Source organism: Typha latifolia, chromosome 11, assembly GCF_019914945.1.
Source record: "Typha latifolia isolate L0001 chromosome 11, TyphaL0001v2, whole genome shotgun sequence".
NCBI lineage: Eukaryota > Viridiplantae > Streptophyta > Magnoliopsida > Poales > Typhaceae > Typha > Typha latifolia.
This window is the reverse complement of record NC_133096.1, coordinates 10,562,826-10,578,790: the sequence shown is the minus strand read 5'-3', so window position 1 is coordinate 10,578,790 and position 15,965 is coordinate 10,562,826. Positions and strand designations below refer to the sequence as shown.

General features: G+C 37.9%; 1 protein-coding gene across 1 annotated transcript; it reads right to left on the bottom strand.

The window, feature by feature from the left end:
- Window positions 1-532: 532 nt before the first annotated feature.
- LOC140797881 (myosin-17-like) lies at window positions 533-14,755 on the bottom strand. Its single transcript, XM_073151568.1, has 39 exons — window positions 14,370-14,755; window positions 12,824-12,952; window positions 12,098-12,241; window positions 11,855-12,000; window positions 11,616-11,772; window positions 11,432-11,490; window positions 11,116-11,275; window positions 10,838-10,987; window positions 10,595-10,731; window positions 10,353-10,499; window positions 10,143-10,244; window positions 9,986-10,043; window positions 9,792-9,893; window positions 8,303-8,340; window positions 8,059-8,185; window positions 7,801-7,971; window positions 6,715-6,846; window positions 6,526-6,635; window positions 6,336-6,396; window positions 5,783-5,960; window positions 5,332-5,537; window positions 5,011-5,130; window positions 4,824-4,922; window positions 4,439-4,660; window positions 3,948-4,087; window positions 3,636-3,753; window positions 3,485-3,535; window positions 3,306-3,386; window positions 3,015-3,185; window positions 2,762-2,914; window positions 2,450-2,656; window positions 2,206-2,346; window positions 2,047-2,117; window positions 1,846-1,945; window positions 1,721-1,777; window positions 1,542-1,598; window positions 1,378-1,458; window positions 1,140-1,222; window positions 533-1,050 (listed from the first exon to the last, which is right to left on the bottom strand). The coding sequence occupies exons 1-39, from the start codon at window positions 14,370-14,372 to the stop codon at window positions 927-929; spliced, it is 4,593 nt and encodes a 1,530-aa protein (XP_073007669.1). The 5' UTR covers window positions 14,373-14,755; the 3' UTR covers window positions 533-926.
- Window positions 14,756-15,965: the final 1,210 nt, after the last annotated feature.

The following is a 15,965-nucleotide window of genomic DNA, read 5'->3' as shown; positions in this document are numbered from 1 at the left end:
TGTTGCTACCGATATGCTTGTCGGCTAAGTAACCAGATTATCTCTAACGCCAAATGTTGACATTTGCTTTCTTCTGTGGAGATCGAGAGGATTCTTTTGCAGCAGGTATTTGTTTGTATGACTAATCTTTGTTTGCCAGCATCGTCTTCCAAATTCATTGAACTGTATTTGATGAAAAGAAGAGCAGCTGAAGTGCTAAGATGTAGGTTAGAAACATAGCATACTTAAGTGGGGTTATTACTCAATGATTCACACATCAATTAACAAGCTCCACACTCTTTGTTGCACCATAAACATAGAGGGAATTACTATGAACAAGAATTTATTTTTTTTTTTGTTTTTTGGGGGTGTTACAGAATGTCTGAATCTCGAAGTATCACATGTCCAAAGAAATACATCAAATATCATGTTGCACAATGCATCAGACCACACGCGTGAAATTATTTAAAGGAGTGAAATTTCTGCTCTTGGAGAAAGCTAAATGCAATGGCACCAACTTACAAAGCACAACAGACAGTACTAAACATCGATATTGTGGAGGTATGACAAAAGTTTTAGCCTCCATAAGTTGCTATAAAATATTGGTGCTTTAATAATTTACAATACATAATAGACAGTACTAGACAGAGGGTTGTTGCAACTGTAGAACTAGAACCCTTTGGAGTGACTAAAAGACACTGAGCTTTTCTCAATAGCAGCTCAGGGTCAAACCAGGGCTTTCGACCCTTACATACAATACAGACGTGACAAATAAATGAAGAAAAGAACAAGAAATCAATCAATCAAATCCAAACCTAAAAATAAACTTTAGCAAATATGCTGAGCTGACTACCTGATTTTGGCAGGAATGGAATCATATAGTATGTACATTATGAAGAAGCTTAGCTTTATGCACAGGTTGCAGTAGAGAGAAACAAGGCAAGTGGCTATTCCTTTCTCTGCAACAAAAATGCAAAGCCTGAATTCTCTCGAACCAAAGGTGGTGGATCGAGATCTCCTATATCAATCTCTGTCATCGACTTAGAGATATCATCCACTGAAAATGGTATGCTGCATTGAAAAATAAAGATTTACATGTAAGGAGATTTCACAGTGCTGTTGAGCCCATAACTAAATTTAGCCATTGTTCAAGGAATTACCTGGAATCATCATCCAACAAGAAAGAACTACTGACTGCATTATTTGAGTCCTCGGTCATCATAACTCTCATGCTTGAAATCACCTAAAGAATGAGAGTGAACTTAGATAACCCATATATAGGAAACTGTGGCCTTTATGCAGAGAATTACTCATAGGCCATATTTCCTGAAGCAGTGACACATCAATGGAAAAAGACTGAATAGGAGCAGTGCAAACAATCAAACTGAACCAGCTTACCTCGGAAGAAACACTATGGGTACCATATTTGTCATCCCAATACATGGTACTGATTCTGTACAGCTGTTGTATGCTAAGGACCTGAGAAATTTCAAGATTCAAGTAGGCATATAGGGAACAGCTAAATGACTGATGGCACATAGGTAGGAGCAAATTGTACTTACTGGGCATAGATCATTCGTTATCTCCCTCAGTGTCTTCTTGGGCTTTTGGTGAATTACCTAATAAGTGGAAAGAGTGGAATTATATTACCTTAATATTTAACTTCAATTCTCTCTGCTTTATTACAGGAAAGAAAAAAAGAAAGAGAGAGAAAGTTGCTTCCCAGTTCAAAATGACCTACCAAGAATCCAACAGCCTGCCTGATGTGCTTCAGCTCATCCCAAGCGGAACCAGCATACTGTGTTCAAATAAATATTAGGTAATATCGTTTCAGAAGATCTACTCTTGATAATTACATGTAATTACCTCTTCTGTGGCATCATAGCACCAGTGCTCTAACTCGGCTAGTCCTGCTTTAACATATTCCCCATTGCTAAATGAACAGCATTCACGACGGAGAAGAAGGCTAAAAAGATAAAAAGAGGAATTACTCTATTCTTATCACAGAAACATCATATAGTTAATAGAATGCAGCAAACAAGAATTACTGTAGGAATTAACATATACCTGTTGAATAGTTGAACGTTGATAAATGAAAATACTTGAGTAAACACCTTTCGGACCAAGAATGAAGGGACCTGTAATTTTGCAAAACATGAATGCTTAATCTAGGTTTTCTTTCCAAAGAGTAATTTAACATGGCACTTTGTTACTTTTTCCACGTACATAATTGGCTTTCAAAGTTTTCAAGTAGCTGGTTAAGCTTTTCACAATGCTCTGCCAATGTGCAATCAGAGTTTGTTGGCCCAAGGCATTTGCATGAGAACGTGATCCTTTTACTAGGCTTGCACGAGACGTTCTTGGTGCCTGGAAATTTTGTAAAATGTTTAGAGTTATCTTCTAAAAATATGGAGATGAATCATCTTTGCTTTCGTACTTCCATGGAACATGCAAGAGGTGTTGACAGTACCTGGATACACAGACCAAGCAATGGGGAAACCTCTTTCTTCAAGTTGTCTCGTATCATACCATATATCTTCTCAAGGAAAGCTGTAAGTTGCTGCTTGAAAAGAAGAGCTGGATATTTGGCTTCAACTTGGCGCAAGTCATTTAGGCCACCAATCAAACGACCACCAAGAAAAGGAAGCCCAGCACTTTGAGGAGAAGCTCGGATGCCCTTTAAATTTGGATGTAAACTAGTAAATGATTACTGTGACTCTCTCCCTTACACATTCATGTAGATAATTATTCATATAAGAAGGATAAAATTTATGCATTTTACCGAAGACATCCTCCCAAACAAAGATGCTGATGATCTCCGCCTCTGTGGAGTCATGCTAGCTGCTCCACTTGCTTTCAATGTCCTTTGCAGAAGCAGCAATAATGTAGACGAGTTTGACAACCAATATGCTAACTTATCATTATTATCTTGAGCCTACAGAAAAAGATATCACAAAGGTGCACTATGTGGTCTTGGATCAACATCATAATAAGAGATAAAATGATCCTCCATAAAGGGAAAATTTGTTGTATACCTCTATTGCTGAGCCTATTGTTTGAATGACTCGGTCAAAAACACTAGTTCGTTCAACTTCAAATGATCTCCAGTGAAGAAGGCACTTGTATATAAGACAAGAAGCAATAGGTCTACCGCTAGAGAATCCAAGATCTTGGGAAATGCATTTAATCAGCAATTCCTGGTTTTCCTGTGTCACGAAATTCATGGTGAGGATGGATATTGTCAGTGATAAAATGTGACATCCTTATGATCATAAACAACAATGATGTCAAAATTCATGATTGACACTAAAGTAACTCAAAGCTACCTGTTGCTTCTCATTAAGTGATTTCTGTGGCTTCTCCTCAGCTTCAGGATCTTTTGGATTTGGTAAGCCCGGAGTCATATCCTATAATTTATTGTCCAGATCAGCAAATAGAAGCTACTATTAATTCCTGAACTGTAAAGCGACAATTTCACACACACCAACTTACAGATTGCACTTACCACTGTGGATTTCATCTCACCATTTGGAATATTCCCATTATCTGGAGTTCTCTGTAAACATAGAATACACCAACACATATCATAGTATCAAAGACAAAGAAATAGTACTCAAAGATACACAAAATAACTTTCTATGAGATGTGATAGGTACCTGGAAAATAGTTGTTCTATGATGCACTGCTAATGATTTGGCTGTAGGTGAAATTGCAACTGCCTGTTGACGAAGTACTTGGTTTTCTGACTCTAGATTTGATGCTTTCTCTTCCAACCTGTGTAAATGGAAGGAAAGACAAACAACTATCCTCGTAAAATTGAAATGAAATCTACTATGAATTTTTCTATTCATAGTTGCTAAGCATTAAGTAGAAGTTTGGCAGTTGGACAATTAATAGATACAAACAGGACACAATGTTTCATAACAGTGATAAAAACGGAAATATACTATATAGGGTTAAAACAGAACCTTTGTACAGTATCTTGAAGCTGATCAATTTTTTTCTCAGCAACTTCGAATTTCTTAAGTAATTCTTCATTTCTCTTCTGAGCTTCAGCATGTGCTTTTTTCTCTGAATCCATTGCTTGTCTTTCTGCTACCAACAAAGCCTGTCATAATAGCAAGGTGCTGATAAGCTTCACAACTTCATCGCTCTATATAGATATATTAGCTATACTTCGGTAGTGTCGTCTCATCTTATATTTGAATATGAAACAAGTACTGAAAGTACAATTAGTTATTCAATTTTTACATCGCCAAAGATATGAAATTTCGAAGTTGCATCAATAGAATTATAGAACTAAAATTGGACTGGGTTTGTGAGGGCGTTCTAATTTTATCAGAAAAGCTTCATGCTTATACTCAATTTTCAGATTCTGAGCTGACATGAGTTTCCTATAATATGCATGGTGGTAGTAGCACATGGTAAGCTAGCATTAGCTGAACATAGATCAGCCTACCTTCAGTTCTCCAACTTCAACAGTTAAAGAATTAATTTTTTCTGTATCTTCAACTAATACAGGGGTTTCTTTGATTACTGGAGGTGCTTCTTCAATAGCCTTTCTAGCTGCTTCTCTTTCCTTGATAACCGTAGCATTAGCTTCTTCTACTTGTAGCTCTAAATCATGCAACATTTCCTGTAGTTTACCAATTTCCTGAGTTTTTGCCTCCTCCATATCAATCTGCATATTAGAACCAATTATATTTAAGTTTCAAAAGGTGTCTCAATGCCATATTCTGCAAGGGCACACTAAAAATATCTTTGAGCCAACAATGTTTAGAAGGACGTCTAATATTAAACAGAATGTCCAGCAATAGAAATTCAACTTAGGAAACAGTACTTACTCTCATTCGTTTCTCCAATCCTAAGCGCCACGTTAGTTCTTCCACACGCTTTTCAAGCTTGTCTTTCGCCTCTTTGAGGGCTCCTGTTTCCCTTGCAGCCTGTAGAAATTCTTATATTAGAGCTTCAAATCCTCCTGATAAAACATAAGTACATCAGGAAAATGGAATTTGCAAGAAATGAGAGGACCATTTTAAGCTTTCTGAGCTCTCTCCTTGCGAGCCTTTGTCTCCAAGCACACTGGTAAGTAAGTGTTGCTTTCTTCAGATTCTCATAGTATGTATACTCTCTGTGGCAACGCCATTGAGCCTGCAGCCGAACAAATGGTATATAATCAGCTTTACCATCACATAGGATAGAGAGAAAAAAATGAGGCCAAATGAAAATAATAAGGAAAACAAAGATATTTAATCCATAACGGATGGAACAAAGAAAAATGAAAAACTAATAAATGTGTGTTTACATAGGTAGCTCAAATAGAAACTTCCTAGTAATGAAAGAGAAGGCTACCTGGATATGAGTTGCAGCTTTAGTTTGCTTTCTGAATCTAAATTCATTCCGAGCAGACATCGCTCTTACGCCTGTCTGCAATGTGACTGCAGACAATTTGAGTTCCAAGTAAGACACCCGGGCAAAAAATCGTCGTAAATTCTTCTGAATTTTCACTGCTGCTGCTTCCCTTCTCATGCACTCATACAATTTGCACGCCAATCTTCCTGCATTTAGTGAAAAAGAGACAGCTACAGTTAATTATGTTCCACAAATGAATGCAATACAAAACTCCTGTTGAGGTTTTATCCACATCCCCATCCCAAACCTCCCATTCGTGAAGAGGCCCTTCCCGCAACACGGTGGAATAGCTAGACATGCAAAATTAAGACCACATGGGATGCAGAAAATCTCAAGCAAGATATTCTCTCAGGACTCATATTCATTAAAAATATATAAATTATGAATCTACCTCTCCAACAAGACTGCACATAAATAGCTGACTTCCTTAGCATAAGGAACTGCTTGCGAGCAATATGTGTACGGATTTGTCTCTGAATTGTTCTGGCTGCCCTTCCTAGAACCTCTGTTCTTCGGGCATCCAATTCAGCCATCTGGCCAGCTCTCAGGAACACCTTGGTTTTTCCAATCTGTGGCATGGCCAAAAATTTATGCAATGTAAGAAGGAGGCACTTTCATGTAAAGTAAATTCCAAAGAAGCAATTTGTACTGATTCAAAGAGATCCACAGTAAGTCTGAAATTGTCAGAAAGAGTAGCATATCGGAATAAGGAGATAAAACAAACAAAGATGTGTCATCTTTTAGGCATGCTGCATTAGTGTATTTGATTATTCTAGAGGCCATCTTATCATAAAAAAAATACAATGAATATATGGACCAAAACTATCACACTTGGAATAATAAGCCTTTATCACCTCTTTTATTTCCTGCATCGTGAAAAGAAAAGGGAATACCAGATTATGTAATGGACATTGTCAGCAGTTGATGCTCTCTGCTTGGCTTACCTGGTAACCTTTCAGTCCCATTTTATCCAGAATCTTTAGGCATGCAATCTTGTCATCATTGCTATCAAGAATCACAAGGAAAAAACCTCAGTAATATGTGTACCAATATAGTCTAATAGAACATGAGCATAAGAAATTGAAGCCATAAAACTATTTACTGCTTTAGACCTTTTACAACTAACGAACTTACTTTGCTTCTAAAACTTCTGGGGCAAGAACACCAAACCGATGAAGAAACTCATAAAATGTTCTTCTTGTAGGATACCCAGCACAGCTGATCCTAATTGCTTCCAGAACACCCTATATGTATTATGGAAAGTTATTGCAAGCTATGTTTAAAGGAAGATGGTGAAAATATGAAAATTGATCAATTGCTTACTCCACATCGTAGTTGTTGAATGATATTGAAGTTCTCAAATATTGTAGGCTTGAGGAGATTATTTGGCTTCACACATCTAATGTAATGAGGTTCAGTAGAACTCAGAATCTCCATGAGTGATTGAAGTTGCAGCTGAAAATTGTTCGGAAAAATCATGCCAGCAATGAATAGCAAAGAAGAACCTAACCAAAATTAAAATTTCAAAATAGGGGCATAAGCATTTTAAATTTCATGTGTTCACCGTTGTTCTATAAAGAACTGACAAGTTTCATGGGTGCTCTAATATTTACTTTTTCTCTTTTTCCTATTTCAAACAACCTTGATCTAGACTTGATCAAATAGCCCAGCCCGCCAATGCCCGGCCCAAGCCCGAACTACACATGGGCAGAACGGGCTAGCCCTTTTGCCCACCCGGCCCGGCTCGGAAGCCCGCTCATTCAACCCGCTGGTTTGGCTCGCCCGTTCAGCTCGCAACTAGGCCCGCTCGTTCTACTACAGTGAAAACCAACGAAAATTTTGGTGCTGTACCGTTTTATATTTTTTTAAGCACACCTTTAAAATCTTTAATTTATTATTATTATTTTTAAATGGAGGAACAAAATTATGTTTTTTTTTAAAATAAGCTAATAATAAAAAAATTTCTAAAAATAGATAAAAGTTGGGTTGGGCCGACACGGCCCGGCCCAGCTAGCCCGATCTCTCACAGGCCGACAGGCGGTAACGGACTAAACTATTCTAGCTCGGCCCGAGTGATTGGTGGGTCGGATCGTAAACAAATACTTAAGTTCGATTGGCCCAAAAGCCCAGCTCGAATCCAGCCCGACTCGCCCGATGATCATGTCTATCTTGATCTACACGAGTTTGCAGGATACCGCTCCTAAAGAGATAAGTTTCACAGGTGCTCTTATATTTATTTCTCCTTTTTCCTATTTTAAACCACCTTGATCTATATGAGTTTACTAAGGTCCAGAGCAGTTCCCATTCTGCCTTTCAAGCGTGATTTTGATTCTAAGATGAAATATCAATTGAAATTATATGAAGAAGAAAACTAATAAGATGGATAATGAAATTTTAATAGAGACTTACCTTAAAGCGTGCACCGATGGAGGAAAACTTTGAGGATTTTGATGTTTCTTCAGGAAGTGGTGGAAATAATGCCGACACAAAAGGGCATTGAGAAGCATTAAGCAAATCCTGATGTTCTGCCACAACATAGTCCTTGTTCTTGTCTAGGAAGTGGTCAGCCTGATATGTCACCTGCAAAACGTATTAAGATTAGGATGCATGGACCTAAACAATATACTTGAAAAAGAAAGAACATTAGAGTGGTGAACAAATACTTACATCCCCTGCATAATGTACAATTGTAAAATCAGTACGAGAAAGCTTTGGTTTGCTGAACCTTTTGTTGTTTTTAAATGTCTGATACAATTTCTGAGCAAATGTCTCATGTGTTGACCTAGGAAACATGCTGTATGGAAGGAGTAACCTTAGTTAGTAAATGCAAAATAGTAACATCCACCGATAATCTAGATCCAATGCTGAAACTTTCAAGGGAGAAGATAAAAGATCAAAGTACTAAACTTACCAAGCTTCATCAAGAAGAGAAATAATTCCACCTGGTTTCTGAAAAAAAGGAGAGGAAAAGAAGAGTGGAAAAGGGAAATGTTGTTATTGTTATTGCAAAGTTGGACAGATAAAATAAGCTTATCCAAATATGATAATGTCCTCCATACAATGCTATCATTAAGACTGAAAGAGCTATTGAAATTCAAATGCACACAAGTACCATAATAACATAAACACAGTATAGTGCTTATGTGGCTTAAACACCTACCCATACTTTTGTCCCTTATTGCAATAGATTATAAACTTGCAAGCAAATTATAGTTGATGATGTCAATGATATTGGTAATGAGGATGCCCATGATAATGCACAAGTTGCAATTGTAATTCATGTCTTGTCCAGAAGGATGGGGTAATGAGGACAATACAATCACTAGTGGCAATACTGGGTTGATGAATATATGAAATGTCCTCATGCGGTGAATACCATGCATAGTTAGCTTGTCTTATGAGCTGGACTTTCTACCTACTTGGGTCTGAAACTCTTTCTGGTTGAATTTCAGTAGGTCATAGCTTATTTTTATTTGGTCCTTTTTCATAGACATCCTAAACTAATACAAGAGCAGAACTAGGGAAAATCAAGATAAGGGATTCTCTCTACTGGTGAAAATAGAAGAGCAGGAAGAAGGACTAGCAGAGAGCCCCATGATCAGGGATTTCGTGGCCTGGTTTATTAGCATCACATCCACTTCTCCAAGATAATTTATTGGTCCCTTTGTTCAAAGCACTTGAGAAGTGAGAACCATCATTATTGAAGAGGCCATCCTGCTACTTTCTTTTCATATTAGTGATGAGCTACTTTACATCCAAGTGAGTTGTTCCATCTTGGTGTTTGTATGTCCAAGGCTACTGTTTTGATTGAGGAGGAGCTTAATTTAGCTTGCGCCATGGTTTATCGCTGAATGAGGATTTCCATGTCAAATATAGATGCCCTTCCTCCTGATTGTCTAGATGTTTTGTTTATTCCATTTTTTATTTTCTGCGGCATTAGATTGTATTTATTTTTTGCATAGAAAGTGCTGCTCCCTAACAAGTATAGAGGAAGATGAAACCATCCTTATGAAATGATCAAAAACATTGTGAAATCCTTCTAATATGTTATGCTTATACGTTATCAGCAAGACTCAGCTAATGAATTGAGCTTTCCACATGGACTTGGCTAATGGCTGCTGATGTATTTGTGTTAGCTCATGACTTACTTAAATTTGAAAAAGAGAAGAAAGAAAATAAATGTTCTGTTAATATATCATGATTAACTTTACAGTTCACATCAACTGGGACCACATACAGTACTTCCAATTTTATGAGGTACAGTTCAATGAAAAGAATTATAAGTAATTAAATGCAAAACAAATTAAATTACCTTTCGAGTAAATATAAAGAGTTGACAAACAGGAGACTGCGAAGTAGTCAGGTAGCAACCACATATACATGAAAGGAGAACAATGTACCTTCTCAATCAAGTCTAGCACATCTTGATTATCAACAAACTCAATATAACTCCAGTTAATCTCCTCCCTAGTATACTCTTCCTGTTCCATTTTGAAGACATGCTGCAAACAGAGAATGATTGTTAACATTAGACATGAAGTTAAGCAATCCTCAGAATTATAGCCTATTATACGACCCATTTTTTTAGGCATACCTGATTAAAATGCTGTTGCAACTTTTCATTGGTATAATTAATGCATAACTGCTCGAAACTGTTTCCACGATATGGAATAGATCAAAATATATTTATGGCAATAATGGTTTTCTATTCATGGAGATCTTACAGCTGCTTTATTGCACTAATACCTTACCTATTGGATTTGAAACTCTCAAAGCCGTAGATATCAAGAACTCCAATCAATTTAGTTGAGTTTGGGTCCTGTCCAATCGACACATTAATTTTATCTACCAGCCTGTAGACAGTACAACTATGCATAAATATTTTTGCTTTGGATTTAAAAGGACTGTTAAAAAATTCTGCTAATCATGTCTAGCAAAACATAGAATACATAAGATATTACCAGTCAAACAATCGGGAGTATATTGTTTTTGCTAATCCATCCCTGCTAACAACTGCAGAAGCAGGATCAAGCGTTCTAGTAATAACTTCTTCTGGTGTTACTATAACACGTGTTATCAGTGCTTTTTCTAAATTCTTGCAATCACACCTGCAATAAGCATTAGCTAGTAATTATGAGTACGGGAAATGGGTAGAAATTAGGAAAGCATGATCACAGGCATATGATCAAGAAAATGATCATACATTAAGAGTTCTGCTGCCGTGTTAAGGTGGAACCGAGACTTCTCATCCTTTATTACAGATGAATCTACCTCTGTCCCCTTGGCAAAATCGATGTTTCCAATATGAAGTATAGCAGCTACAACCCTGAATATACCTTCCTGCAAAGAAAGATTACATTTGAGAAATAAATGATATGTTCATATCCACAGCTATTTTGTGAAACAAGTACTGCTAAATGATTTAAAATTGACAGAAATTGTAAACCTGTTCCTGCTCACTGATTCCAACTATGTCCATGGCCCTTCTTGTTGCTAGGTATTCATGAGCATCATCAATCCCATCCACCTGAATGCAACTTGACTGGTTAAGGTAATGAAAAGCTCTGGGTTCTGCCAATTTATACTTTGTGATATCCTGCCAGTTGAACGGTACCCATCACCAAACATTGAACTTCATTAGATTATATTGCAAGCATAATTAAAAAGACTAACTGCTAGAAACTGAGCAAGCCCCATGGCAAGTATAGAGCAAGAAAAAAGTACCTCAGGTGGTGCAGAACAAAGAAAGTAAAAGCAATGGTAGTTTCTCTCTGGAGCATTAATTTGGCAAACACGAGACCTCTCAAGCAAGTAGGTTCGAATCGCAGCACCAGAAATCCTTCCATTTTTGTCAAACTGAATCTCGACAAACTTACCAAAACGACTAAACCACAATATCATGAGAAAATTAGAAATGCCAACTAGTTAATTGCATAAAACAAATATCAAACAGCAATAAGTATCTTTCTAACTTTTATTAGCCTTATTGACCTACATGGTAGAAAAAAAGTATACAGAATGAGATCTCATAAAGGGTTACCTTGAGTTGTTGTTGCGGACAGTTTTCGCATTTCCAAAAGCTTCAAGTACTGGATTGGACTGAATTTAGAACCAAGAAAGAGTCAATCATAAAACCCTTGTACGCAACTTCTTGGAAATGAAGAAAACAATGGCAAGCATGAATTAACAAGTGACATAAAAAAAGACAAGCTCTGATGATTTACTTCTAGAACTTGCTGTTCAACAGTCCTTCCTTCTGTTCCTGAGCGCCCACCCAAGTATGCAAGATATCTCATGAGCATCTTTGTTGTTTCAGTTTTACCAGCACCACTTTCACCACTGACCAAAATGGAGTTGCTTTTTCCTTCATTCATCATTGCTCTGTATACTTGTTCAGATACTAGTGTCAGAACAGGTTTCTGTTTAAAATATACCTCTCATGAATTATCATGCAAGAAATCACCTGTAAGCAACATCTGCAACTGCGAAAACATGAGGACTTAGCTCCCCAAAGTCTGCACCTTTGTATTGTTCCATCATATGCGTATCATAAAGATGAGGCAGTCTTTGAAATGGATTTATCGCAATCAGAATGTTGCCAGTATATGTCTGAAAATGCAAGCTAATAATGTCAAATCCAATTTCTGCACATGTTCAGTTAAAAGGTTCAACAGCATCAAATAGAAAACTAAACCATGCAGCTCACATATATTTCATTCAGTTCATAGCGGGTGGCCAGGTTTTGCAGAACACCAGGTTCATGCAAGTATGATAATTTTGTCATGTCATCCACTCCTCCAGGAGGAGCCTCTGTGTCTTGAGGGAACACCTTCGATATGTTGGCAACAATCTGTGTGAGGAAACCAAGTGGACTCAACATTAACAAAGATGTAGTTCTGACTATAACTTGCACAAGCAGCAGAGAAGTAACAATATTCAACCACTCCATTTGTCAGGTTTAGTACACTTCAATGTCAACATCAACAAAAATTATCTCTATCAGATGCAGGAAGCACCCTCTGTAGTGCCTCTCAAGTAACATTCTTTTGACTATTATATTTAATAGTGCGCAAACACCAAGACATTGAAGACAACCATGAAGAATTGCTAAATGAAGTCATGAAATACAATCTTAGACATGTACGAGTGAGACTAGTGCTTCAGTGATTGTAAGATCATTAACCAGTGTATCTACTATTAACCATAAGAGACATAGAAACTCCCATATGTATGACTTGTTAATCATTTTTTTGTCTAATTCTTTGCTGAATATATGATCTATCAACAAGAAGGATAACTTAACTAATACATATAAAAATATCATTACATAAAAGGTGTCACATCAAAAGATACAATTCAGTCAGGATTCATAGAACTTTTTAAATAGAGACAACAAAGTATGAAATATAAAGCCGCCAGATTGCAGACATACTGTTTTCCCATTGGTTGTATGCACATGGACTTCATGGCCATTGATCCGAAAAGCCTCCCCATCTATCCAAGCTAGAACTGGATCTTCAACCCATACATGAGAGCCTACAACAATGTTCACTGGTGTTGCCTGCAAAATCAAGATTTTGGATTATATAACTAATGGGCATAATTGAGAACTTTTTGGTAGGAAACAAACAATGGTTTAAAATGGATTGCCATCCCTACCACCAATTTGGGATTACCTATACATTAAAAAAAATGTTAGCGCAGAAGGTAGCTAGTCAATTCTGTACTTATTTGGTCAATTATGAGTTTGCAGAAGATGTCCCTCAATATTTCTTGAGATGCAATTTTTTTTATCCTATTTGGTTTTGCAGGAATAGTCCACTTAATTTTTTCTCTATGAAGAACTCCTGGAAATAAGTAAAACTCAAGTCGTATGAGTAAACATAAATGTGCATCAATAAGGTAAAGATTCGTCACTCACACACTTGCTGGCCACACGTGATTTTCTGAATTCCCTTTTCATTGTTTTGCAATTGGAAGATCTAATTTCTGGTGCTTCTTGGGCCGTTCCTTGAAGTATTTGGAAATAAAAAAAATGTAAACTGGGAATTGCATTGCTGACAAATTGAACCCTATTATAACTTAGTCTAGAGCAATCTCACTCAGTCGGTGCAACAACTGACAAGGTAATTACATCCTACTGAAGTTCATTAATCATTATTCTGCTGGTTTCTAGCAATGAAATTCAAAGGAATCTTTTGGTCAGTGAAGCCCCAAGGGCATCAGTATCCTATTTTGTTATATCGCCTCCTTTACTCTGGATCAAACCATTCTGGACAGTACACCATCCAAGAAGGAAGGTCTTAGAAAGTCAGGTAAGCAAGAAATTAACCAGAAATTATCTATACATATCTTAGGAGTTGAGCCACAAAATCTTGTCCAAGCTACACCTATCACATCATTCCTACACCTTAAGAATCCCCACCAAAGAAAGTGCTAGCCCATCCCAGAATTATCAATCAAAATGGTTCTTCTGTAATTGCCACAGGTTAATTAAATCTCCACGACTAATTGACCTCAGAGATTACAACATCGGTTTGATCTTTCTGTATTAAAGATAGGGAATTCAAATCATACAGAAAGTTATCCAAACGATCCATATCAGAAACGGCCCCCTACTAAAAACCTTTTCAACAACATGATTGAAAAAGTAACGAAGGAATTGAATATTCACAGTCATGCAAAAGGTTGAATTCTTCAAAGCATCACTTTTATTCAACATATTTGATCCAACAAAATTGAACACCAACTCACCCCATATCTCTCAGTAAAAACTTCTCTAGTTTCCCCCTATACGAGTGCCAAATAAAGCAATCACCTGGTACCGAGCATGATTTAAACTATCTATGACGACTAATAACCACAACAACGCATCAATAACGGGTCGAAATTTTAGTCCAACAAGAGAAACAAGAGCTCCAGAAAAGGAAATCACGAGAATTCCAGAATTAACAATTGTAGGAAATAGTTCTCCGTACCATAGATCATCCGCTAAAGATTGTGGTATTCAGATCGGCGACGGTTCGGAATCGTTTGCAGCACCCGCTCTTCTCCAATCGAAGGATCTACCGATGACGAGATCGGAGAGAAAGAATTCCGAGGGGAAGGGAGGAGTTCCTGGCTGATCCCGATGACGAGGCCGCCTCTCCCTTTTGCCCCCCTTTCGTCTCCCTTCTCTCTTCTCTCTCTCTCTCTCTCTTTCTCTCTATCTCTCTTCTTCGCTTTCTCTTCTCCTCTTCTCTTCGTCGAGAGCCTTCGTGGTCTGCGCACCACCAGCGCAGCTTAGCTCTCTCTTTCCTCTCTTCTCCGAACAAGGGCAGAGATGGAAATTTCCAATAACTTCGTCCCAGGAAATGCCTAAAATGTGTTGTTGGGTCGGCGCTTGGACATTAAATATTATCCCCTCGTGGACGAAAAGGCCCCTCCGTCTGCTGCCGTTGCGGCTGTCTTTTCCAAATGACGGTTCTGCCCCTCCTCCTCTCTTTTGCTGCGGTGTCCTCTGATTGGTGGAGTCGGAACACCGCCCTTCTCCTCCTCCGCCTCCCCTCTCCCCCTGCCGTAGAAGGCAGCAAACTCTAGTAAACCGATCACTTGCTATAAGGCTGATCTGGCTAACTCTTATTAGGCTGGATGTGGGACCCCGCGGCCCTTTTGGTCCAAGTTGGATCTCTATGGCCATGCCATTTTGTGGACCCACTTGGTAGTAATAGAGTATATCTTACAATTTCCTCACATTTTATTTTGATGAGTTAGTAAATTTCAATCTTCTATTTAAAGTCAAAATTGTACATCCAAGTGCCAAAAAAGCTTAGTATGATAATTTGACAATTAATGCTGTTGGACTCCACACGACTCCTCTACTTTACTCAAGAGTGACAAAAGAAAATGGTTTTAGTAGCAGTCAACTAAATCAATATCCTAGAACAACATATATTGCTTTAGGTCATTTACTTATATTAAATATATTTAAGGAATATGTTAGTAACTTGCCAAAAAAAAAAAAAATCTCCCCCACCAAATAGGTAGCTGTCCTCTAAAAAAATATTGCAAAAATTCCGAAGCTACTCATGGATGCGGTAATCACACCGAGATTTATCAGACTGTGAGTAGCCCCCCCACCCCCCGGCGAAACGCGAACCACATGACCACGTACTCTAAGTGGCATTTGCGTGATTTTATAAAATGCAAGGGGTGATTAAATAAATCTCCGGCATTACGGACCAATACGACACGACAAGTCCGATAAATACCGGGTTTAAAACGCGAGATCACAGGGGACGATATCACTGGCGGAGAGCTCGGGCTCACCGGTCGCCTCGAGTCTTAATAAAGTCCCCTCGTGGATCGTAACGCCTTCCGTGTCGTAATTCCGAAAACCGTTACGATTCCCGAGATATTCTCTTACACCCTTTTCTTATTATGACCGCCGGTTTGCCACGTGTTTAATCTTCCAAAGGCCCAATGGGCTTTACTAAATTCCGGCCCATGGTCTCATAAAATCACTTGGGGGCCCTCTGGTATGATGTATCCTGGAAATGCTACAGGTTAATATAGATATGCATAGAAACAAATGG